The 25,997-nt window shown below is 37.6% G+C and overlaps 1 protein-coding gene and 1 pseudogene across 2 annotated transcripts; both read right to left on the bottom strand.

Moving 5' to 3' along the window:
• Positions 1 to 1,239: 1,239 nt before the first annotated feature.
• LOC120430387 (receptor expression-enhancing protein 5-like) lies at positions 1,240 to 25,997 on the bottom strand. 2 transcript variants are annotated; one of them, XM_052710943.1, is made up of 5 exons: positions 25,773 to 25,997; positions 25,418 to 25,580; positions 2,288 to 2,520; positions 2,125 to 2,224; positions 1,240 to 1,970 (listed from the first exon to the last, which is right to left on the bottom strand). In XM_052710943.1, exons 2-5 carry the CDS (start codon positions 25,545 to 25,547, stop codon positions 1,891 to 1,893), a joined length of 543 nt encoding a protein of 180 aa, XP_052566903.1. In that variant the 5' UTR covers positions 25,548 to 25,580; positions 25,773 to 25,997; the 3' UTR covers positions 1,240 to 1,890. The 2 variants fall into 2 exon arrangements, with proteins under 2 accessions (XP_052566903.1, XP_039451426.1); XM_039595492.2 differs by lacking the exons at positions 25,418 to 25,580; positions 25,773 to 25,997 and adding an exon at positions 6,323 to 6,618.
• On the bottom strand, positions 14,104 to 14,795 carry LOC120430386 (40S ribosomal protein S2-like; annotated as a pseudogene).

Below are 25,997 nucleotides of genomic sequence, written 5' to 3'. Positions count from 1 at the left end.
ACCACGGGTTAGTGCCATACATGAAACCGAACCGACGAGCCGAGCGTGTCTTGGTGCGCTGCTACGATGAACCAAAATACCAACACACAAATGGGTTCGGGCTCGTACCGAAGTTAGATAACCAAACCCGCGGTGTGCGTTGTCACTGGCGCATGGGAATCTTGCTTATAACTATTGATAGTGTTATCATATCTTCAATCATTTCGATGCGTTGGAAAGGTCTTTTCGAACCCTTTCTAAAAATGTTTAACAAGACTGGTTTTCTTGAAAAAAAAAAAACAACAATCTTTTTACAATCTTCCGAAATTTAGTCAAAATGGTTCTTATTAGCATGACTTTTGAAGTACTTAACTAAACTTGCTGATTTTGAATAGAGACTTATGGGAACCCAAGATAGTTTTTTTTCTGCTGTAGTTTGAGGTGTGCACTTTGTTGGATAGCTTTTTCAACATTCACGATGGTTGCCAAATCTATGAAATCCGCAAAACGTGATGTCAAATTAAGAAGTTCATTTTTCGAGGGATTTTAAAGGCTTTTCTCAGACTGTAGTCCCGATTCGCCCCAGATGACGGTACTTAGAAAAAAGTTAGCATAACCGCAGTTTCTTTTTTCCCAACCAAATTGTGGAACTCGATCAAATTGACCATATGGCCAAATTTGGTCGAACTTAAACATCAGAGCTGCGCAAGCATCGCGTGGAGTTTGGTATTTGTGGAAGGTAAAAATCTGGGAGTCACCCTAAGCAAGCGGTACGACCGTTGACGTGCGTGGAGACTGTTCCTGTTTAAATTCAATAAAATTTAATATTTTAACAGGGTTGAAAATGTATTCTAAAGGTAAGAATTATTAAACTTGGCTATGGTTACACTGCCCCTGATCGCATAAATGTCCCATATGAATGTTCATCACTTTTGAGTTATTGATGCCAAATTCATGGAGTTTGGTTCAACCTCGTGTGCTCTTTCAGAAAAGCCTAAAACATTCAGTACTTTGTTCTAGAAATCAGGAAGAAAGCCAGTTTTTTTCCGTGAAAACTTAAAATGTAGTCTTATGTGTGGGACAAACTTGCACTGCGTTTTTCTGATCTTGCTGTTTTTGCACGTGGAACATTTATGCGAATTTGTATGCTTTTTTTTGAAGATGATGCTGTATGGCCTCCTTGCTCATAAAAAAATACTCACTAATTTGTTAGGCTAGATAACCCAAGGCTTTCTTTCGAACAAAGTACCACCAAGCTGGTTTGTGTGTCATCGATTACCTCCTCCTTTTTTGTTTATTACATACAGATTTTTTGTTTGTTTGTGTTTAAAATATAAACCATACTTTTCGAGTGTCTTTTTTTCTTTTCACACGCCCAAATGAAGCGGTGAGTCGCGCGATTTGTCTGCTGCTGATTTGCATTGATTTGAAGTTTTTAAAAAGGAAAAAAAAACATGGCATTTTTGTTTCTGTTTCACCCTCGTTTATTACCTAGGCCAGTGTGATGAGTGCTGAGAGTAGAGTTTTACAATTTGTGGACAAGTAAGGCAATGTTTATTTCTTTTTTGTTTGCTGCAGTGTTCCCATGCTGATCGATTTTTTTTCATTGTTTCTCTTTTTTTTTTGGTAAGCTGTTCTACTTGTCGTCTTTACAATAATTTTGCCACACATGGTCGAATTAAATACTTTACTAGTGATAAGCAATTGTCCAAATTTGTAGAATACAATTGTAAAATGCCTAGGTTCGTGGTTTTGGTGCGCAAGGGTTTGCAAAAGTGGCCTCCCCTCAACCAAGAAGAATGAAGAGCAAATTATGGGTAAAAATGTCTCACTAAACTAGGGATAAAATCTTAACGCTACCACATAAACACGCATTCGCTGCTGCTACAAGCTAATTTAAGGGTTGGATGTTTATGACAGCTTTTTGGAGATCACATCACCGGCCACCTGCTTGATCTTACCGGCAGCCTGGTCAAGCAGTTCATCCGCTCCTTAGTGGAATGATTAAAGGTTTAACGAATTGTGTCTGATTTGGGTCACTTCTTATGATGTAAGCTGAATGTAAGGAACTTACCAAACAATTCTTGATCTTGATTGCTTGATTCGTTCCCTTGGCGCACGCACAAATTTGGCTTGATTACTTACTCTTTTCGTATTTCTTGAAGTACGGCAGGATCACCCTGTGGTACATGAAGTTGGCGCCGTTGTTCTCGATCGGAACCATGCACCAGATGAAGAACACGCACTGAAATGACCCAAACAAATCATTCAAAATCTAGCCAGAAGGCATCAGCAAGAATTCCCATACCTTCAGCAGCCAGTAGAAGGGGATGGCCTGGACGAGGAAGAGCGACACGTGCTCGAACACCGAAAGCACGCCGTAGATGACCCAGTACGTGAGCCACTTGGTGTCGTCCTCCTTGGTGCGGGTTTCGATCGCCTTCATCGAGACGTACGCCGGGTAGGCGACGCCGATCGCGTTACACAGGATCTGCGCGGCATAGCCGAAGGCCAGGTAGAGAACCACAATGGCAACACCACCTGGGAGAGGAGAAAGAAAGAGAGAGAAGGACATTAATTCGATTTTTATTAAAGAATTGAAACTATTTTTTTGTATGTTTTAACCTTTCTTTTGCTTAACAATGTCACATCTTAGGTATTGTGGTGACCTTGGTCCCAAACTTTAAACAATCTCTTTAACTTTAAATGATTGTCTTTTCTTTTTTTTTTTTTTTGGGAGGGTGGTCCAGCCGCACTACGTTGATGCCGAAACCTCTAAACTGGGCCCTCGTCCTGTCACGTCCGTCAGTAGTCTTGTCGTACATTACAACTAGAATCAGATCTGCCAATGAATTAGTACACTTCGACCAAATAAACACTGACGCTGTATGGATCTGACTCTAGAATAAATGCACAGTTGTGTGTTATTCATAAGTCCAACTTATTCAATTATTCATTTAAGTCCAAATATTCATTTGCTAACTACTTTGGATTGAAAATCTAAATTTTAATCTAAAATCCTCTAAACTTAATGTTCAAAACTAAACGTTCCTTTAACTGTTGCAGTACTACTTCTATCAAAAAACAATAAAAATTTGTGAACTGATATACAAATAGGATAGAAATCGCGAGTTGAAAAAGAAATGACCATTTACGTCAAAAGATCCGTAGTTCCTCGATTCGCAACAATGGTCAATACAACCATAATCCGAAAACCGTTAGTTCAACAGATCAACGAATTTTGTCCGATATCTTTACATTATTGATTGATCGAGACTCTATGGACAATTTGACATAAAAGAAATAGATCAAATAGATTTGGAAAGCATACAGATTTATTTTAAATGCTAATGCTAAGCAACAAATAAATTGTACTATTCTAAAGTCCCACCTAAATCCCACATTGTGATAGTGAAAAAGTCACAGAAGCAGCGGTGTCTTGTGCAATTGTGATATTTTCACTATCGGAGAACTACCTAGTTCACGAAGACAGCTTATCGGTCAACGCTTAAGCCCTGGGGCTGCGACAAAGCGAGTTCTCGTAGCATGAAGTGGTGTCCATAGTGCTTATAAAAAAGAATGTATACCCAAATTTTAACTAATGCACTAGGATCAAATCATGCCCCTTGACTTTACAAGGCCCAGGGAACTTTAAATGATTGTCTTTTCTTGTATATCTATGCTGATATGCAACATGATGGGCGATGGGATTTCAATAGCCTTTCTTTGGGTATCCGGGAATTGGTTACAGGTTAACCTAAACTGGCCAATGATACTCCAACGTGAATACATATTAACCATCATAATTGAAATGGTATTGATAAATTGGTAGACAACTCTATTATGTCATAAGACGTTACTCTTGATTTTGTATAATTTACTTGCATAATAATTGCAATAATGATATCTATTGTATATCCGGTATATAGTGTATACAAAGCGTTGTAAATCATTGTAAATCTTAAGTGACCAACGCGAGTTATGGATAAAGTGCGGGAAATATGACCAAACCGGAAAAAAATACTACGGAAACTTCAGCAGATCCTCTATCCAAAGACACATAGGAAAAATTAATGAATAGTTCGGATGACATGACGTTTGAGCAGGCGGTGGACAAAGCCAAAGTTCTCGAACAGATAGAGCTGGACGTGATAAACATGAAAAAAAAGATCGGAAACCTAAACACAATCTAGAATGCACTTTATGCAACAAAGTGCAACGAGGCACTGCCGAGTTAAATAAATACGACAAATGCTGAAAAATCGAATTTTTCATCTGTCCATACAACGTTTTTATGCAAATCATTCAAATAGTTATTCATAAAGTTGAAAAAGTTGTGTTGGCGCCTGTTGGCGTATGGCCATCTTACTTGATTTTCCAATTCAGTAGCCTATGAATTCTGAAAAAGTTTGTATTGTCATATTTTTGACAAAGAACTTCTTAAAGCTCTATTTGCGGTGTCATTCTATTTTTTTTTGGAAAATGTCGCGTTACCGTGTTGCAACTTACTTTTAGGCACTTGAAGTTCCCGTCCGTGTTTGGGAAGTGGTATGCAACGCAACCAATCATGTTGCGTAGGAGCGTTGTAACAAAGGTATAGAGGAGAAAAGCAACTCGCGACAAAATTTTGAGGCTAGGAATTTTGACAGGTATGATTTTCAAAAAGTATTCGCATCCTTTTCTCACCCACAGAAAACCTGGGAACGAGGTAGCTGTCAAACTAGGCCAAAATGTTAAAGTCACTCACAAAATGAACTTTGAGTGATTTGAGTTCATTTCTGACGTCACGATTTTCTCCTCTATGGGATAACCGGCGCAAAGGGGCGGGGCATACGTCACCATTCTAAGCCAATATAACCCGCTTCGGTCAGTTCAGGGAAATCATTCTATCGCTGGACACCGAGGAGTAAACATCAGCCTGGACCTGGAAGCAGATGGCCTGGAGCAATGCTTTAAAAGGGATCTATCACTGAACAGGACTGCTCGATATTCGAGAGAACTTTCTGTCAGCGATCATTTCCCAAAACGATATTTGATCGCTGATACACAACGCCTATCATGACCGCCATTGCTTGGCGACGGTCGTTGAACGTAAACACGAAGACGAAACGAACGAAAAATGAGCACCACTCAAGCAGCCCCACGAACGAGACAACGTGCTCTTTCTCTTTCTCTCGTTTTTGTCTCTCTCTTCCTAGTGTATGCTGCGTGGTGACAGAAGTCATATGATTGCAATTTTTTTAGAGGGAGGTCAATGACTGTGTGAGTGACTTTGCGTAGCACTCATTCGTTTGTATGTGAAAGGATCGAAAGTAGAATATCAAAATCAGGTTGTCATGGTGAAGACGATTAGAGTGTTCTATCACCAATCACAAACAAAGTCAAAATTTCGTAAGCACTGTTGTCCACAATCGGCTCTGCTAACATGTTTCGTGAATGGAATGGATGCCCCCCTCAGAATGTGGGACTTTGGTTCAAAACCATGCTCCACAAGCTGAATATTGTTCTCTGGGCTAGTCAAACCTCTGAGCCAAACGGACGATTCTCGCGGGTGAGTTTGTTATTGTTGAGATCAGTCCAGACTCTAGATCAAATGGACAAAAGTTTTATAATTAAACAAGCGACGCAGAGCACAATGGAAACAACAACAAATAAGTTTTGTTTACTTTATCATTATGTGGATTATATCTAAATTTTATATGCTTCGGTTACCAGATCACAAATGATACATTTAAAAAATTTAAAACACCATGCAAAATTTCCTATCGAGCTTTGTTGACCCGTGAAAGCCCCAAGCCTTTGATTTGATTTATCATTTCACCGCAATTATGCGGAAGAGAGTTTTGCTCTCTTTCGATTTTACTCTCTCAGCGATTGCTCGGTGCAACTGTTCAACGACTGCTGAAACAACGAAATTTCATTGTTTTACAATGTGTACTGTATAGTTAAGTAAGTACAATGTGAAATACATTATGTGTGCAGAGTGCGCGGACAAGATCGCCAATGACATTGAAACCCCTCAACAGGTGGATTTGGTGTCGTTTAAAAAATGTATATTTATAAATAGAAAACGAAAGCAATTAAAATTATATAATAGAATTATCATATTTTTTTCTGCGAGGTAGTGCACTAGAGAACATTCGCGTTATGTATGATATTCGAGGTTGAACATAATTTGGTTGAATGATTATTTATCGAGTTTTTTTTTAATAATAACGTAAATCATGATTTTCTTCCAGTTTAACTTTGTTTAATCCAAAGTTAGCGATCAGAGTACTCTTCCAAAGTTCACAAAGCCCAACTAGACCCCCACTCCAGTGCCCTCAACTCCCATCTCATTTACCAATCACTGTTGCTTGCGTTCGCAGGTCGTTCTTCTTTTCTCCACCTCCGTCGACGGAGTCCTGGGACACGTTTTCGTCCGACATGCTGGGATCTTCTTCCTAGACCAAAGACTGTGTTCACCTCGGAGCTATAAATAAGCTGAAGAGACGACACTGGAGACACGTGTTGCTACCCGGAACCACGCAACTCCCCCAATGGGACACACACCACACGTTCGACTCCGGACGCACAGAACCACACGGACCACGGACAATATGATCTACTGCCGGTAACAACTCGCTTGGGCAACGACAAAACGATACAAGGCTCATTATAAAAAAAATACATATATATTTCCCTCTCGGTACTTTCGGGTGAGACTTTTGAGCGCGAAGAAAAAAAAAGGAGCAAAAGTTCCCGGGACCAAACCACAGTTTCGCATCTTAGAACGCCAGATTCTTCGGGGAGGGAAGGAATTTTTCGTCAGGCCGCCACCGTTTTCTAATAATAACCAGCTTGATATCACCAACCGACCGGTTGGGAATAGTAAAAGGCGGCACAAGTGGTCATCTATCTTGCCTTGTCCATCGTCATCATCGTCGTTGGTCTCGGTCTGTCGCTCGCGAACTCTGCTGGCTGGCTGGCTGGTTACCTCACCGGCCGGCCCGGTTGGCAAAGCCGGGTCTTGGCGTAACTCGTAAACGCGCGTTTATTGTTGCGGTGATGAGAGCGAGGAGTGATGGATTTTGGGTAAAATATTTCATTAGCGCGGTAACAGCTGGGAATTGAATTTGGGCAAACGATGATTTTTGGTCAATTTAGAATCAACTCTTTGAGGCTTGAGAAAACTTTATGGAAAAGCTAAATTTTTGTAGCCAAATATCTTGAACGACAGGCGATAACCTTATTGAAAATATAGATTCAAAGTTGATTTTTTTTGCATCCGCTGACCCCTCGCTTTGTTTTGCATTGTTATTGTTTTTTGACGTTTGTTAGCTTCTTAACTGGGTCACAGAACCAATGTCCGTATATTAAAAGGTCCGGCTGAAAACCATTTGGTTTAGTATTAGTAACCGAAAAAGTGTCAACATTCGAGACGCCGCTTGTGATGACGTCATACCGTTTGCGCTAGTACAGGGCGGTATGCAAGGTTAAGGCAAAATTGGATTTAATTTATGATTTTTGTAATTATTGTCTACTTTTCCGTTTAAAAAGTTGGGGCAAATAGGAACTCACATGACAGCTGTTTTAAACCTTTTTATGCTCAAAATGTAGAATTTCCGTAATGGCTTCAGTAATTTATGATTCAATTCTATAAAATGAATAAAAAAATTTCATTATAGGGTGCTTGAAAACAATTATATTTTTTTGAATTTCAGTCTCAACCTACTCCAGATGGTGTTAAAGAAAAACACCGTTAATTTTATTTATTTCAACACTCAAAACAAAGATTTATAAACACATTCAATCCAATCAACGTTACTTTCTGAGAATTGCAAAAGTTTCAACGGTTCCGTGTGCTTTTCCTAACTGAACCTGCTGATGCTGAACTCCATGCTGCGTCAGGAGTGCTGGCTGTTGGTGCGACGACAGCAGTTGCTGGGATGGTTCCAGCATGTAATCTAGACAAAACTTGATTCACGCTAGACAACGATCTGGAGCAGCGGTTGTGGCGGAAGAATCTGCTTTTGGAGAGTTCATTGCTATGTGGCGAAGGCAGTCAAAAGTGTGTCCATGCCATCGTTATTCATTCGGCGGTGGCGGCAGGTGGCGCGGGATACTCGAATCTGCCTTCACCGTCCATCAGTTCCATCTGGTCATCGCTGATATCCGGCTGGTAGATCATCATCGGAAGCTGTACCGACCGGACGTATTTTGCTCCAGACTGGTGGTGCTGAACTTGTTCGCAACGGCCGACACACTGTCAAACAAATCGTCCAAGACGGGGGACTACCGAACCACCGTCCATACAGCCTGTCTCACGGCATTTTGACGGCACTTGACGGAATCTTCGACGGCCAGACTCCGCTTCCGCTATCGAACCGGTGGCTGCTGAGTGGAATTTGTCACTTGGTCACTGCACGGTCGACTCGGTTGGAACCGTTGGAACGCGTTGACAACACTCGATTGTTGATTGGAAGTCTGCGATCAATCACTATGATTGTCCCGAGAAGAGCGACTCCGATGGGTTTATTTGCGGAATCTTGTGCACTTGTCACAGATTCTGCATCGCAGCTGACGTCTTGAGGAGATCCGGATACTTCACCGTGTTTTGCTGTTCCAAACCGGCGGGACAGACCGTTTCGTAGGTTTCGTCACCAAATCAAAAATAATCGCAAAAAACTGTTGCCGCCGTTTGGGGATGCTAAGATCGCCTAGAAGGCAACAAGTCCACCTGCCTGATCCTCGACCACCTGCGTAATCGGAGTGATAACTAGTATCTGACAATGGCCCGCTAAAATCCTCGCTGTCCTGGACTCCCAAGGCGTCGTTCATTTCAGGCAATTCCTCCGGCTGGAACAAACTGGAATAATTGTATTTATTTTTTATATTGCTGAAAAAAATTACGTTACCTTTGCTATTTTGGAGCTCCTACATTGAGTGGCTTCGGCAAAAAGGATCACACGCGGCACAGTTTCCCACATTTTGTCACAAAACTTAAAAAAATCAAAATTTGCATTGAAAACGCAACCAAAACAAACGGTATGACGTCACAACTTGGCTGCTCTGGCGATGCACGGAGAGAAAAAGTTTCTAAAATTATTTTTTTTGACTGAAATCGACAATTTTTTTTTCTTTGCGTTCTCTCACTAATACAGCTTTACAAACATAGCCGTACCTTTATAGAATGGATTACATTGTCACAGAACAGCCCTCAGGAGTTTTTAGCACAGACAAACTGCGGTTCAACAGAAACTGATGTGAACTTAAAAATTATAATGCAATGTTTCATGTTGGAAATTCCGCCAAAAAATATAAAATTGCTTGAACGTAATGTAAGCTATTGTGTTTCATTTGTTTATAGGACTTTCTAAAAAAAAACTCTGGAAATGTAAAAAATAACTCTATAAATCTTGAAAAATTAAGGCTAAATGGCTACTTTAAGGAAAATTTTATTTTTGAGCTTTGCAAAGCTCAGCCAAAGGGTCCAATTTAAAGTTTAAAGGCTGATACAAACTTTATTTAAAGTTTTTGTCTCCCCCCTTCAAAGTTGGCCCAAAAAATCAGGGGGCAAAAAAATATTTTTTTCAAAAAACTTCAAAATTTCAATTGAAATTTAAGGGGTTACATACATGTAGAAAATCACAAAATTTCATATTACAGAAAATTTATTGAATCAACTTAAAAGATGATTTTCAACCACTCCTGAAAGTTTGATGAAGATATTTTAACATTAAAGTAAGTTACAGACGATTTAATCTGAAAATTTTTCCATGCGCAAAGCGAACTGTCAAACTTTGAGAGCGTTTTTCTCTAAACACCGAGTTGATTTACGGGTGCCACGATATCTTGAGATGGGATAGACCAAATTAGCTGAAATTTGGGGTGAAGACTCGCAAGACATATCCCGTGTGCATGACGAAGCCCGATTTTGAAATTTTGTTTTTTTTTAAAATACAAAAATCGTAGTGACGTTTTTTTATATGAAAAACAAAAAAATATTTTTATCTTTTTTTTAAATAAGTTTATTGAAAATCGGCCTTCGTCATGCACACAGGACTGGTTTAACGCGTCTTCACCTAACTTTTGAGCCGATTTGGTCAAGGCAGTGTTGAGATATCGTGGCACCCGTTTTTTGAAAATTCTAACTTCATATAGCTGTATCTTGGCAATGATACAACCAAATGTCTTCAAATGTATTTTGTTAATAGTTGAAAATGTACATTTTAATGTCCTGAAAACAGATTTAAAAAAAAGTTTAAGTTTGTGCTCAAACCAACCTCTGACAATTTTTCCGATTTACATGTATGTAACCCCTTAAGTGCAATCAGCTGAAATAAATTTAAAATGAATTCCCTTGCGTTCAGAATCATTTTTAGCATGTTTGGGTGGATTTAAAAATCTTTTGAATTTTTGAAAAGTTTTTTTTCGTTGAAATTTTTGTTTTCGTCAAATCTTAAATTTTTTGATGACTAATGATTGCAAAACAACTTAACTAGTGTAAAATACATTTTAAAACACTTTTTGCATTCAAATGTTGAGAGTATGAGAGTATGTTATTTTAATTTTTGTATTTTTTTAATCTTTTTGTTTTTTTTCAAATCCTTTGTTTTCTTATAAACTTTTTGGAAAGTACAAAATAAGGCTTAGGGTTCGTTTTAAGGCTCATTTCATCAAAATGCTATTTTTCCTAGATCAGTAGTGTCCCTACCAATGACTTGCACCTATTATAAAGTATGATTTAACTTTTGGTTATTTTTGTTGAGAGCTTTTGAAAAATCTTGTTCAGGTGGGGAAAGTGTACCATATGGATTTTAAGTACCGTAAACTGGGGTGACTTTGATAGCCCGGGGTGACTTTGATAGAAATTTGTTTTGGCCACTAATTTTGATACATCCAATGTAACAGTCACATTTTTGCATATATGTTCGATAATAAGCCATCCCTTAATGCTTACATACTCAAAATTCTCAAAAATGTTTAGATATTAATTTGACGGGCATTTGAAAAACCTATCAAAGTCACCCCGGGCTATCAAAGTCACCCCAGTTTACGGTCAATACTGATTAACAATTTTGTGTCCATACAAAATATAGTGATATTATGAAAATTAACTATTTATCATCTAGGTAACAATTTTTTTTTCGTAAAAACGATCAATTTTTTTGTAAATTATCATTATTTAATCCAACGTTTCAAATACATTCTAATCTGATGTGTCTAATTGATAACAGTTCAATTGTTAGCAAATTAACATGTTGTTTCATGCATTGTTCCTCTTGCCCCACTAGTTGAGTAGAATGCACGGAAAATCAAAAACAAAATAATATCAATTTTGCACATTAAAACCAGTATTTTTTTAAAACTTGTTTTATCAAAGTCTCAGTCAAGACCTGGAATATGATGAATATAAAAAAAATCTGACAGATTTTTTAACGTTTTTAATGGGTTTTAACGAGCATTTCCATAGCATTCGTCGTGAACAATAATATCAGTAATTTAAGCTTAATTTCAGGATTTAGGTGTTGGAATTTATAGACTAAATTTTAGGAACAACACGGAAAGGAGTTCCATCGTGAATTTAACAATCGCAATTAGCTGGCTCGTTTTTGGCTAAAACACAACTTTTTTAGTTGTACCAGCTAATTATTTAGTAAAAATTCAGGACCCATTGTTGTTGAAATTTAGGAACACCGATTGCTATTCTGCTGACAGCAACTGACTGCCTGCATTCCACTGACAGTAAAATTTTTGCTAAAAGAGCTCCTATTTTAGCTAAATTTTATCTAAATTTTAAGGACAAATTAGGTAGAAATGACAGCTCACGGATTCGCTTGTCAGTTCATGTTTGCCTTGAATCCTGAGTGGTTGTATGTTTTATAAATTAACGCAAAAAGAATTAAACTGTGAGGTGCTGTGACGCGAAGTGAAATTAAGTGATTCTGTAAAGTGTTTTGCAGTGATTGTTGTCATTTACGACTGTAATGTAAGTAAATTTAACAGCCACCAAAGTTGCAACTGTCGGGAACGAATCGACGCACGACGCTTCGAAAAGATCGCACGGAACATCCATGGTCCATTCGGGCCAACCAGCTTTCCTCTATCGGCGCCCTTAGCAACACCTCAACGGTGATCGTAGTCCAGAGACGACCGCGGAACGCCGAGTGGCGTTACCGGTTGGACGTGTTTACCGAAACCCGTCGCATCTTTTTCGACCGGCAGAGCTTAAAGTTCCAGCATTTCTACGGTGTCCAGTTCTAGGTCGTGATAATGTTCTCTTTCGCTCCATTTAAATACATGGAAGGCTGTAAGAAAGTACTGTTGAAAAGGGTTAAAAGTTTTTTAAAATTCTAATCATAATTTTGATAATTTCAGAAAAAACAATGGGTTTGTTTGGCAACTGGCAAAAACATGTGGAATCGGGCTAACAATCTGGTGACATTGTATGGCGAGTTTTACTACTCCGAGGGCACTTTACGATGTTGAGCTAGGATCGGCCACCCGGGCGACAAAAAATCAACGAGTAAGTCTGGATTTTTTTTTTTAAATTATCACTATGGTTCTTCCTTAACAAGTTCCCAGAATCTCATTTCATAAAAAAAAACTCGAGAAATGATTCCTTACCCCAACAAACATCAATCACACAATGATTATTTACAAACTACCTTACCTGATGATGATTTGTTGTTTTAAATTGATTTAATCCCAGTACAAGGTCATCTTCTGCAAAGGTGTCATGAATTATAATTCCCTGTCAAATAAAAGCAATATTTATATTAATTTGAGAAAACCGAGTACACGAAAAGTTTACCTTTCCCGAGTGTTCTGCTTAAACTACCAGCAAATGCAGCAACGTTTGCAAATTTTCCGAAAAGCCAGAACGTATTTGTAAACATACCAGCGTGATTTTGGAACTTGATTTGAAACGTCAAGCAAACTGCTCGAATTAATTAAACTCAAGAATAAGTACGAACAACCCAAATTTGCGACTATGTTGATGGTAGGCTTTAATGGGGGCATTCTTTAACTATATACTTATATTATGTTTTTCTATTTCAGACAATTGCAGAATTGGAATCGGCGTTGGATAAATATCGAAACATATTAAGAGAACACAAATTAACTTTACAGCCACATGTGATCTTAATAAACAGCGCTAATAGGCAATACCTGATCTATTTAGATCAAGGTAGATATTTTTCAGTAAGCGGATTATTGGAAGCTATCGACGGAGTAATTAAACTATCGATGGTCCTTAATTCAGCTTATACTCCGGATGCTAAACCAACATGGACCTTTTTCCAAAAATATTGTTATAATATAAACACGTCGAGCGACCACAATTACACCTGCCTCAACACATTGTTGGCTTACGTTAAGTAAGAATTTAAACTATCACTTATTGTTTAAATGTTCTTAAACATATTTTTTTTCAGAGAGCAATGAGGTTAAAGCTGGTCCTCCTGATGGTGGTGGTGGGAATAAGGAAGAAAAACTATTGAAAGTTTTATTGTAGATTAAAAACTGAATTAAATATCGTTATTGAAAAAAAGCTTAAAGAGACTACTTATTTTAAAGATGCAAATATCTGAAACGTAAAACAACATAAATTAATAGCTAATATTATTGTAACAAGGATAAAGCTTTTTTAAGTACAATGGTTTTTTGTACGCCCAAATAGGGTTTAAGTGGATTTTTGAATAAATTTTGAAAGAAATACTTCGCAGCATTGCTTCACAAAAAACTCTTTGTGAGGGTACCATATGTAAAATGTTTTCTTGTAATTTTTTTTAGCAATGAAAAAATAAAGAAATCAAAATTGAATTACCATTAAATTGACATGGAGCTTTAGGACCCTATTAATAAAAAATATGCATCACAATGGAGCACTTCCACTCAATTATTCCTAATGGGAGAACTTTCATATTTGTACCACTTGAATCCGGTGCTCCATTCGACACCTAACTGCTCGATTTTTACAAAATGAATAGTTAAATCTGATCGTGTACACGGTCAATTCACAGATTTTTTTTTGTGAAAACAAAACATAAACAAACAAACAAAACCAGTCAGCTGCAAGCTCGATCCAAGTAAACCGCGCGCAAATTTGCCAAGTTTTGAAGTTCTCGCCACAAAACACTACCCGTGAAGGTCGCTTGAATTGTTTTTATTCGCCGTAATCAGCTCAATTATGCGCTGGCCGGTCTTGCTGGTGTTCTCCAGAATGTCGACGTACTCCTGGTACGGCGTCTTGGCCAACGGCAGGTCCTTCCACAGATTGGGCGTCAGAAAAGCGTACGTCTTGACGATGGCCGTGTAGGTAGCCTTGGCAAAGTTACCCAGCTTGGTCGTCGAACCGCGCGTCAGCGTGTAGCAATCCTTGATACCGCGGCCATCTGGAGCAGCTTCTTCGGGACCGGAGCTAACACAATGCCGGTACCACGGCGAGCCGGGATGAGGCGCACCAGGAGCGGACCGCACTTGCCGAAGATCTTGCAGGGCACGGTGTGGGGCTTGCCGATCTTGTTACTCCAATAACCACGGCGAACCGGCATGACCGACAGCTTGGCCAGGATGATGGCACCACGGATGGCGGTGGCCACTTCCTTGCTGCACTTGACGCCGAGACCGATGTGGCCGTTGGAGTCACCGATGGCGATGAACGCCTTGAAGGGGGTACGCTGACCGGCACGGGTCTACTTCTGGACGGGCATGATCTTCAGCACTTCGTCCTTAAGCGAGCGACTCATGGAAAAATCGATGATCTCGAACTCTTTGATCGTGAGCGAGTACATCAGGTACATATCCTCCATGGGTTCGGATCTTGCCATCACCGGCACCGTCGCGAGAACCAAATCCTCCTCTGAATCCACTACGGGCTGGAGCTGCGTCCGCCAAATCCGCCCAAATCTTTAACGAACCTGGTTCCTGCTCCTCTTCGCAGTACGTCGGATCACCAGAGTTTAGCTGAGCGCGTGAGAAAAGGATGAAAATTTGGACCGCAAAAATTGGAGGTAAATTGCAATTGAACCGTGTAATAGTACTTAGGCCAAAGCACTTATTTAGTCTTAAAACTCAGAAACGCCTTTTTTTGGAAAATTATTTTTAAAAAACTAGTGTGAATAATCGCTAAATTAGCTTAACTAACCAAAAAACCTAGCAAGAACAACGAAACAACAAGCTAAACCAGCCAAAAGGCTGGGTAAATACGAGCAGCTTTTTGGGCAAAAATGATTTTTTTTTTGAAATCTTGCTAAAAAAACTAGTAAGACTAACCAAAATACATGCAAAAACAGCAAAAAAGCTAGCTATACCAGCCAAGAGGCTGGGTAAAAGGTTTCCGCTGTGGTGGCATTAATGGAAAATTTTGAAAATTATTCCAAAGAAAATGGTTGAAACAGTAAAAAAAATTGCTGGACTAACTAGAAAACGCGCAAGAATACCATAAAATCTAGCTAAAATAGCTAACAGACCTTCTCAAAACATACAGCTTTTGAGACTGACAGCATTTTTCCAGCTTGCAAATTAGTAAAATTTACTAAAAATTTAGCTAGATTTATCATTTTTAGGACCTGGATCCAGCTGTCAAATCCAGGATTTTTTTTTAGGATTTCCAGCTAAAAAAAATCGTGGTTGGAAAAACAACCAATTTTTCTAGGGTTTTTAACCGAAAATTAGTAAGATTCACGATAAACCTTCTTTCCGTGAAACCAAATATTTCAGTTAAGACCGTTGTAAATATTTTCTGAAGTTTATGTCCGTTGACTCTGGCCAAAAGCGAGAGGGGTCGCAAAAAAAAATATAAAAATTGAAATGACAAGCTTAATACCAACACCATGAATGAAAAAAGAGCAATGCTCAACGAAATCGACCGATTTCGACCATTTTTATATTTTGTATTTTTTTTTTATTTGGCTCAAACTTTGTTGGGGCCTTTCCTATGACCAAAGAAGCTATTTTGTGTCATTGGTTAACCCATACAAGTCTCCATACAATTTTGGCAGCTGTCCATACAAAAATGATACGTAAATATTCAAAAATCTGTAACTTTTCAATGAATTTTCTGATCAATTTGGTGTCTTCAGCAAAGTTGTAGGTATTGTTAAGGACTATACAGAAAAAAATAGGTACCCAAAACATACATAAACTCAACTTTCCAATATCCGTATTTTTTTGATTTTCGTGATTATTTTTTATATGTTTTAGAGGACAAAAACCCGCAACATTCGAGCCAAAAAATCTGCCGCCGAGTTATGAATTTTGGAAAACATAGTAATTTTTGGAAAAAGTCGAAATTTCATACATACATTTTTTTGACCTATTTTTTATGTAAATTTGAATTTAGGGACCATCCATAAACCACTTTTTTGGGAATCTCGAGCCATTCTGAGGCAGCTTAAGTTTGATGAAACCAACGTTTAAAACTCCAGCTCAGTCATTGTAAATTTCAAACTTGCTTGTACTTTCCAGGTTCCCAACTCAGTGAACGTTACAAATCATTCATGTTGCACTGATTTCCTCCAATCACAGCACACCGCCTGTTCCGTTCAGCTGAAGCTAGCTGAAGCAAAGGCGGACTGACCCAGAGCGAGATAACGAAACGTGGTTGTTGACCAGCAGCAGCTGTGCCTCTTAGCTACGCGTAGCAAATGCAATTTTAACACGTGTACGGTTACGGAAAACTGATTTCGCACACATGTTCACAACAGTTAAGCCATCAAACGTTGACACGCCACTTAAAGATAGAATACACTTTCGGTGGGAAAATTTGACGAGAAACGAACGGAAAAACGAAAGCTTTTCCACTTAATTAAAAGCGAAAGTTAAGCTGAGTCTTCTTCGTGGTCGGTGGTTCTGCCGCGTTGCGCATAACACTTGAAGAAACGTACTTGAAAGAGCACCGTGGACAAAGTGCCAACGAAACTGAGCCAGCTGAGAGTGAGGCTCCCCCCCGAAAAAAATTGGCATATCGGGCTGCGCTATCACCTGCGTGTCGACGTGACTCTCTTTCACTCTCTCGATTCGGATCACTAGAGGGCACTCGCGGTGTGTGTTTGAGTGGAATTTACACTGTTGGGCTCTATCACCAACACTTATTGCCGATATCGAAGCATTTCGAATGAAAAACATTCTTTATTCCTCCGGTATACGAAGTATAGTAAAGTATGTAGTAATTGCAGCAAAACCGGAATGATAATGATGTGCCCTTTTCAAGGGAGGGCAATTACACCAAGTAACGCAGTTATTGAGATTGATCTCAAGAAGTGCAATGGGAGCTGAAGTCAGCAGCTCAAAATTTGTCGATTTGATTGTTTATGTGATGTTAAATATGGATTGATGCACTGTTATTTAAATCGATTGGCTACATTTTAATTTGATTAATATAACTGCTGATATGATCAATAAGCGTCAAATTTTTATTGATTACACCGTGTCCTATGTCTATTTGTTAAAATTAATTTACTTTTGAGATTAGCTAGCAACTTTCGTCACCATTATCAACCTTCTTCTTGGAAGCCACCTTTCCCACGTTGCGAAAAAGTCGAGTGACTAATCAGCGCAAAAATAATTCTTCCACCCCTCGCAAGCCCATCTGTAGTGTGCCGACGTGATTCAACGCGTCAACGATTTTGCTCAAGTTTTGTAGACTAAGAGTGTTGACTTACACTCACTTTCTGTTCGATCGCTGATGCGAGTATCACTCTCGGTCTTATGTAACAACGAAGGTTTCAATGTCACACACGCTTGCGAATGAATGAATGGGAGAAGATGACCGGCCGGGCGTCTCGTATCGGATTTATTTGTGATTCACAATAAACCAATGCTGTAGATGTTAAATATCTGATTCGATCAATTAAAATTATACTTATTTAAGACTTTCAGAATTGTACGCTAGTTGGTACATTTATTTTTTGCTTGATACAGGGTCTGATCAATTAAACATAAAAGGGTTAGTTAATGTAAATGTACAAACTTACACAATGCACTGCCGTAATACATTTCAAGGCTTGAACCAAATTAAAAATTTACGTAGCACTACACGAACGAACCGTTACTCAAAGAAGCGAAATAAGACTCCAAAGTTTTTTCTAATATCGAGCCAAATTTTATACCGCTGAAGGTTGTTATCAACCTGGACTTTGAAAAAATTCCAGGAATCCTCAGTATCGATATATTTATAATCTGTATTTATTTGTATGTTTGAAGAAATCTGCTCAATGGTTCACATTTCAAGGAACTAAGGCTGAGCCATGATTGCCTGTTGCAAAACCATATGCATTTTTTTTAATACTGCCCCATCATATTGGCCGCCATCTTCATCAACTCTCTGGTTAGTTTCTCTGGAATAGATCAAATTTTTATTGGTTTTCAGTGAAAGCACTTAAAGGACGTGCAGCTGAACAATTGAAAGCATTTTTAAATTTGAAAATTTACCGAGAACCGATCGAAAAACGTCATTGTTTACAACTGGCGCTTGGGGCCTTTTGAAAACTAACCCGAGAACCTGGTTCATCTCGAGAAAGGATCGAAAACGCCGTATGAGCTGAAAGCAGTTCGGGCAAGCGCCGTGACGTGACGCAATGTTATCGAACTGCTTGGAGTTTGGACATGAGCAATTCTCTACGAAATCGGTCTTTTTTCTTCAATTTTAATTTTGATCGATTTGGTGTCTTCGGCAAAGTTGTAGTTATGGATACGGACTACACTGTAAAAAAAAAATACACGGTAAAAAAAATTGGTGATTTTTTTATTTAACTTTTTATCACTAAAACTCAGGGTGGCCACCTCGGGAAAAAACCGGGAAAACCGGGAAAAACCCGGGAATTTATTCCACCGGGAGAAAACCGGGAAAAACTCGGGAATTCGACTGACAAACCGGGAAAATATTTTAAGTTTAGTTAAAATTCGACAAATTCCTCTTAAATGACTTCAACGTATACTTTTCTCTATTAGAATATTATTCTAGTTATTCTAAATGAAGAATTCGGGAAAATAATGTTTGAATTTGTGTAATAGACTCAAGCTACTAGGCTTTGGTTGTTTTTTTTCTTTTTTTTCTGTTGAGTATTCCATGATATATTTCTTTGGCGAGGGGGGAGAAGCAACTACGATTACCACTACACCACCGGACCCGGTTTAAAAAACAAATGTTTGATAAGCTGCAATTTTTCCGATCAAGTTCGCGGTTCAATAGAAAATTTACTCAGCGCTATGATTTTTGAAGTCTTATTTCAATAAGTATTGAATTTCATAAGCACAATAAACAATTTTTTTTATTATGTATTTCAATATCAACTAGGGTGTACACAGCAGCCAAGGAAGTTGTTGTCTTTTTATTCCAAAATTGTCAAACGTACGGATTTAACCCTTCAACAATATGATTGTAACAAGAGTCAAAATCTGCTTTATTTTTTTTTTGTAGTTCCCATAAATTCGAAGATACTAAAATTTGCGTACCGAAAATCGTGGTGCAAAAAGCTTAGCTTGATGTGCGCCGTTAAAAATAAGAATACAGTTCAGACTCGATTATCCGAAGGCCTCGGAAAAAAATAAAAAAATATAAATATTGAAATAAAAAGCCACAGTTTCAACATTTGCATGGAAAAAGTGTTTTAAAATGCATTTTACACTAGTTCAGTTGTTTTGCAATCATTAGTTTTCAAATAATGTAAAATTTGACGAAAACAAAAATTTTAGCGAAAAAAAAATAATAAACATCGAAAATTTTCAAAAATTCAAATAATTTTTAAATCAACCCAAACATGCTAAAAATAATTCTGAACGCAGGTGAATGGATCTAAAATTGATTTCAGTTGATTCCACTTAAATTTTCATTATAATTTTGAAGTTTTTTGAAAAAAAATTTTGCCCCCTGATTTTTCGGGCCAATTTTGAAGGGGGGAGACAAAAACTTTAAATAAAATTTGTACCAGCCTAAACTATTTTAAAATGATTTAGAATTATGAAATCCAAGATGGCGGACAAAATGGCTGAAATGAAATATTAAAAAATGCATTTTTAAATTTAATAGGCAATCAACCACTCAACAGTGACTAAAATGAACTCGAATTTGATGTTAAAAGTAAGAAAATAAAAAAAAACGAATTGTTTTTTATTGTTCAAACCTTTTTACTGTCTTTTTACTGTTAACCATTCGGTGGAATTTCAAAAAACTGTTTTCAGTAGTATTTTAAAAGATGATTTTTGGCTTTCTCAGTCAAACAAATTATAAAGGACAAATTGCTATGAAACTTTGTGCTTGTGTTTTTAAAAATCAGATTTGAGTACTTTTGTTTCATTTTAAAATGTCGGAAATATTTGGTATTTAAGATATTTTTATATAGTTTTTTGGAAATCTTTCAACAGTTAAATGCCTATCAAATTGTGTTCAGATTCAGAACATTTGAAAAATATATTTTTTTAAATTGATTTTAAAATTGTAATTTAAATTTTAAATAAAATTTTCAGATATTTTAAAATTACAATATTTTCAGAGTTCAACTTTATGATAGTCATTTAAATACCACCTTTAATTTTTATTCAAACACAAAAATTTAGTTTTTGTTGGGTTTTATTTAATTCTCATCTGAAAATTCCGTAAAAAAAAGATTAACTGGATTTTGACTGTTTCGATTGTGTTATTCAGAAAATCGCAGCACGGTCAATAGATTTTTTACCATTCTGTTTTATTAAAAACATTTAAAAACATCCAAACATGTTTATTTTTTCTTTTTTTCAATAAATTTGGCACGGCTCATACAAAGGATGAATCGAGAATTATGTTTATTTTTGCGCGATCTGGGTGTCGTGATGAGGGGTTGAAGTACAGGCCCACTCAGAGGGGTTTTTTTGGACAGTTACATTTTTTCTAGAAATCATCTCATCAATACCTAAATCCTTGCCGAAGATACTAAATCGATCAGCAAAAAATGTTTTAAGTTACCGATTGTTTAAATATATGGCACTTTTTCTCTGGAAGAATCGTTCTTCTTGAATTTCCAAAAGCTTTTTCAAAGAAAACTGAAGAGTATTTGCATAAATGTTGTTGTCTTTTCTACCCATACTCATACTCAACATTGTAAATGCTTTTTCTTGCTTTCCAGTATTACTTTATGTATTTTTTAAATTTAATACAAACCGATTTTTTATTGCTTTTAAGTTAAGAAAAATTGTGGAGCATGGAGATGAAAAATCACAAGCATTATGGAAATTAAGGATTTGGACTAAAAACTGTTAAAAACGGCTTCTTACTTTTGGTACTCAATTTGAAAGCTTTCTTGAGAAATAAAAATATTGAACCAAATGTATACGTTGTGTATGCGTTCAAAAAGTATTTTAATACTAACGTCAGTCTATAAAAAAAATGTAATTTGATTTAAAACTATATGGAAAAATTCCTTCTGGCCTCGGGAGAAAACCGGGAAAAAACCGGGAAATTGAAAATCCAAATCTGGTGGCCACCCTGCTAAAACTTGATTTGAAAAAAAAAAACACTATTTTTATTTTTTGATATGTTTTAGAGGACATAAAATGCCAACTTTTCAGAAAGTTCCAGGTTGTGCAAAAAATCATTGACCGAGTTATAATTTTTTAATCAATACTGATTTTTTCAAAAAATCGAAATTTTGGTTGCAAAATTTGTTCAACTTCATTTTTCGATGTAAAATCAAATTGGCAATCAAAAAGTACTTAAGTGAAATTTTGATAAAATGCACCGTTTTCAAGTTAAATCCATATTTAGGTGACTTTTTGAAAATAGTCGCAGTTTTTTGTTTTTTTAAAATTAGTGCACATGTTTGCCCACTTTTGAAAAAAATATTTTTGAAAAGCTGAGAAAATTCTCTACATTTTGCTTTTTCGGACTTTGTTCATACGACCTTTAGTTGCTGAGATATTGCAATGCAAAGGTTTAAAACCAGGAAAATTGATGTTTTCTAAGTCTCACCCAAACAGCCCACCATTTTTCAATGTCGATATCTCAGCAGCTAATGGTCCGATTTACAATGTTAAAATATGAAACATTTCGACGCCAACATTTCAAAAAGCATCATGTACAAACCATGCGTTTTGAGAAAAACGCATTTGAATGTTGAGCATCCATTTTCAATTCCCATTTTAATATAAAAGCAAAATAAGATGTTCTAATAATAACAAACGATGGAAAACGTTGCTTTTATTGATACTTGATCATCCAAATTCTATAAAACATCATTTCCGTAATTTTATTTGAGTAAAACAAACATAACTCCTTTTGAAATCACCAACGTCGATATCACCCTGCTGTCATTGAGGGGGGCGCTTTGTTATGATTCGTTTTTCTTCGCCGAATGTACATGGCGCTTTGTTCATGATGCTTTTTTTTCGTCACGAGGTTTATGTAGTCTTTTGTTTGACAGTTTGACAGGGCTATATAAACAGGGACTGCTGATGGCAGAGATTTTGTTTATGTAACTTTATTTAAAATCATGATTAAACAGACTTTACTGAAGTAACTTTTGCTCATTTTTGGTGGAGAGGTAGCTTATTAGGAGTACTTTCAGAATATGCAATAACCCAGAAAGTGTCAAAATGTACATGATGCCTTTTGAAATGTTACCGTCGATTTGTGAAATTTTCCGATCTTTTCGAAAACAATATTTTCAAAATTTTCAAATCAAGACTAACATTTCAAAAGGGCCAAACATTCAATATTACGCCCTTTTAAAATGTTAGTCTTGGTTTAAATTTTTTGAAAATATTGTCAGGACTAACATTTCAAAAGGGCCAAACATTCAATATTCCGCCCTTTTAAAATGTTAGTCTTGGTTTAAAATTTTTGAAAATATTGTTTTCGAAAAGATCGGTAAATTTTACAAATGTTTCATATTTTAACAATGAAAATCGGACCATTAGTTGCTGAGATATCGACATTAAAAAATAGTGGGCTGTTTGGGTGAGACTTAAAAAACATCAATTTTCCTGTTTTTAAACCTTTGCATCGCAATATCTCAGCATTAACCTACCTACAACTTTGCCGAAGACACAAAATCGATCAAAAAATTCCTTCAAAAGATACAGATTTTTGAATTTTCATACACCATTTTTGTATGGACAGCTGCCAAATTTGGATGGAAAATTATATGGACAAATTAATGATGCAAAATGGCTTCTTTGGGCATACCGAAGGCACCAAAAAAGTTTCAGTCGGATTGAAAAATACAAAAAAAAAATCTAATGACCGAAATCCTAGAGAACTGCTCACATGGTAATGGTAATAATCAACGAAAACATCGAAGCGGAATGCTTCAACTGTGGTGGCGACCATTCGACGAAGAATCGGAGCTGCCCAAAAGGAGTCGAATTTGTACAAATTCGGCAGCAAGCGACGACGAGGCAACAACCAAATCGTCGCAAATAACAGCAATCGGAAGGTAGGCCGAAAATAGGCACATTGAAGTTCGGACCGTAAGAGCAATCCAGGTTTTTAAGCGAAGATGGCGTTCGAAAGGTGAACGCCCGAAATGTCAAAATCACGCAGTGGTACCAACATTACGAAAAAAGTGTGCCATGGCATGACAGCCACATTTTTTTTTTCTAATGTGGTGCTACTGCGCGATTTGGACATTTCGGACCTTCTCCATTCGAACGCCATCTTCGCTTAAAAACCTGTATAGACCCAATATAGGGACTTTTATTTAGTTTTTTGGGCTTCTACAGCGATGCAAGGAAACAGCTGGTCAAAAAGCAGAAAGCAGATTTTAGACGCTTAGACAAATTAAATGGCACAATTTTCGCAAAAAAAAATTCAGCAATTTTCTGATAAAATTTCAACATTGGGAAAATTGTCTTAAATGTTTTCATAATACCGAGAAGCAAAATTAGCGTTTCCCTAACACCGACAGGAAGTTCCCCCCCCCCCCCCCCCCCAAGTGTCCACGCGATTTATGGATGGTCGCTAAGGGGTGAATTAATTTTAACCCTTTAAAAAAATTAAGAAGCTGCTTTTTTCTGGTGACATTTAGTATTCTTGGAAACGATCTTGATTTTCAATAAATGTGAATTGAAGATTTTTTTAACATTGATTTTTAAAGGAATAAAATTAATGTTAATAATCATTTTTATACATGTTTCTATTGTGAAATTTACAACCTGAAAATTCACTAAAAGATAAAGTGTTTATGTTATGTGTTTAACGGCCTTAAGCTCCAGGTCCAATCGAGTTGATATCTGGACTGGATGGAACACTTTTTTATTTGAGTTTGAAAATTGTGCTGTTTTTTCACTAAAATGTCAACAACTCCCTTTAGATTTACCCAATTAAGATGTTTCACCCCTCATTTTGTTGCATTTTCAAGCCCTTTCAGATGCATTTAGGATATTGAAATTTGATTTAATTTTGCTTAAACTTACAGACGTTCCCGTTGCCTAGAGTGCTCATATTTGGCCCAGATGCTAGTTTTATATGTACAAACAACAACCCCTGAAAATTTCAGGCAGATTGGTGAGGTCGATGCGACATGGCCATGCTTTGCTCGTGGACTCGCTTTTAATGTACCTAGAATGCAAAACATCCCACCACACACAGACATCGAGGTCGAGGCGAGGAGGTTAAATTAAGGATTTCATTTTTCGAGTGATTTTATAGCCTTTCCTCATTTAGGTGAGTAAGGTTAAAAACCAAAGCGATCACTTTTCCAAAACAACCAATGCAGTGTAGATCATTCTCGCTTACTTTTTCAAAAGGTCCTATGTACATAGGAAACACATTGCGCATTGGTTGTTTACCTTCCGAACACGGACAAAATTTGGGCTCCAGAGGGTTAATTTAAAATCACGAGATGCATAAAGTTTTTTTGCACCAAAATTACACCCACTGACGGTTTTAGTTAAGAAATTTCAGCAATAACGTGCGTTTACACTCTCCTTGTCACAAAACACGTCGTGTTTGTTTCAAGTGTTAATTTTTAAGATTTCATTTTTAACATCGTCATCCAGAATGCAATTTTCTGCACCGCTATCAATCGACCGAGGCCACATCACGATTGTGCACCGTAGAAACACATGGAACAGTATGAGTAAGTATTGAAAGCTAGCTGAATCAACCAGGCACGTGTGCGATACGCGACTTAAGTGATTTTGGTGGCTTTTAGATTCGCGGATTATAGCTCTTTCGGGGGGAAACACCAGCTTGTAACACTGAACAGAACAATTTCGAAGATATCACATTGCACAATGTCTGAAAGATTGCGAATTGCAAACGAAAATCAGTGACTAAAGAGATTTGCAGCTTTTTCACCTGATGCAACAGCAAAGGGCAAAGGTGCGCCATGTCCCCAATGACTGGCGAAATGGTTCCGGTTAACCTCAAAATCCTAAATGATTGCACAATGTTGTCATTTTATTGTGCTGCCTTTCTATTGTTTATCGTTTAAAGGCCTCATCAGAAGTGTCAAACCCCCCATTTTTCACTTACCAAGGAAAATGTAGAGCCTCGGCACGCCGGTTTTCACCTCGGCCAAGTTGAAAATTTTGGTCCACGGTTTGGATTCGTCCTTGAGGGACGTCTCGATGGATGTCCGCACCTCGTCAATTTTGTTGGCCATTTTCAACTGGTTGTGGTCAGGTCACGCACGATTCTGTACAACAAAAAAGAAGGGAGACAAAAGTCGGCCCAAATTATTGATCGATTCACGGCGACGGAAAACGACACACTGCCGGGGGCTGGGAATTTCCACTTGAGAAAATCGGGGGATATTTTTAGGACTTGCCGGCCACTCTACTCTACCATCGGGAGGAGAAAGAGCGTGAACTTTTCCGCCGAGACTTACCCGTGTGTCGCAGCCAAACTTCGAACAGCGAAAATGTGTGGTGAGCGTGAACTGACGTGACGCGCGCGGCGATGAGCAGAAAATTGCGACTTGTCGTTTGCTGCTGCCTTTTTGACTCACACACGGCTTCTTCTCTTGTTGCGTGATAAAAAAAGTCACCAGCGCCAACCGAGCATCAAATGCATGCAAGCGCACGAGAGAAGAAAAAAAGCTGCCGAACAAACG

The sequence above is a fragment of the Culex pipiens genome, chromosome 3, assembly GCF_016801865.2.
Source record: "Culex pipiens pallens isolate TS chromosome 3, TS_CPP_V2, whole genome shotgun sequence".
Classification (NCBI taxonomy): domain Eukaryota; kingdom Metazoa; phylum Arthropoda; class Insecta; order Diptera; family Culicidae; genus Culex; species Culex pipiens.
Note: the sequence above shows the minus strand (reverse complement) of the source record. Positions and strands in the feature narration are given on the sequence as shown.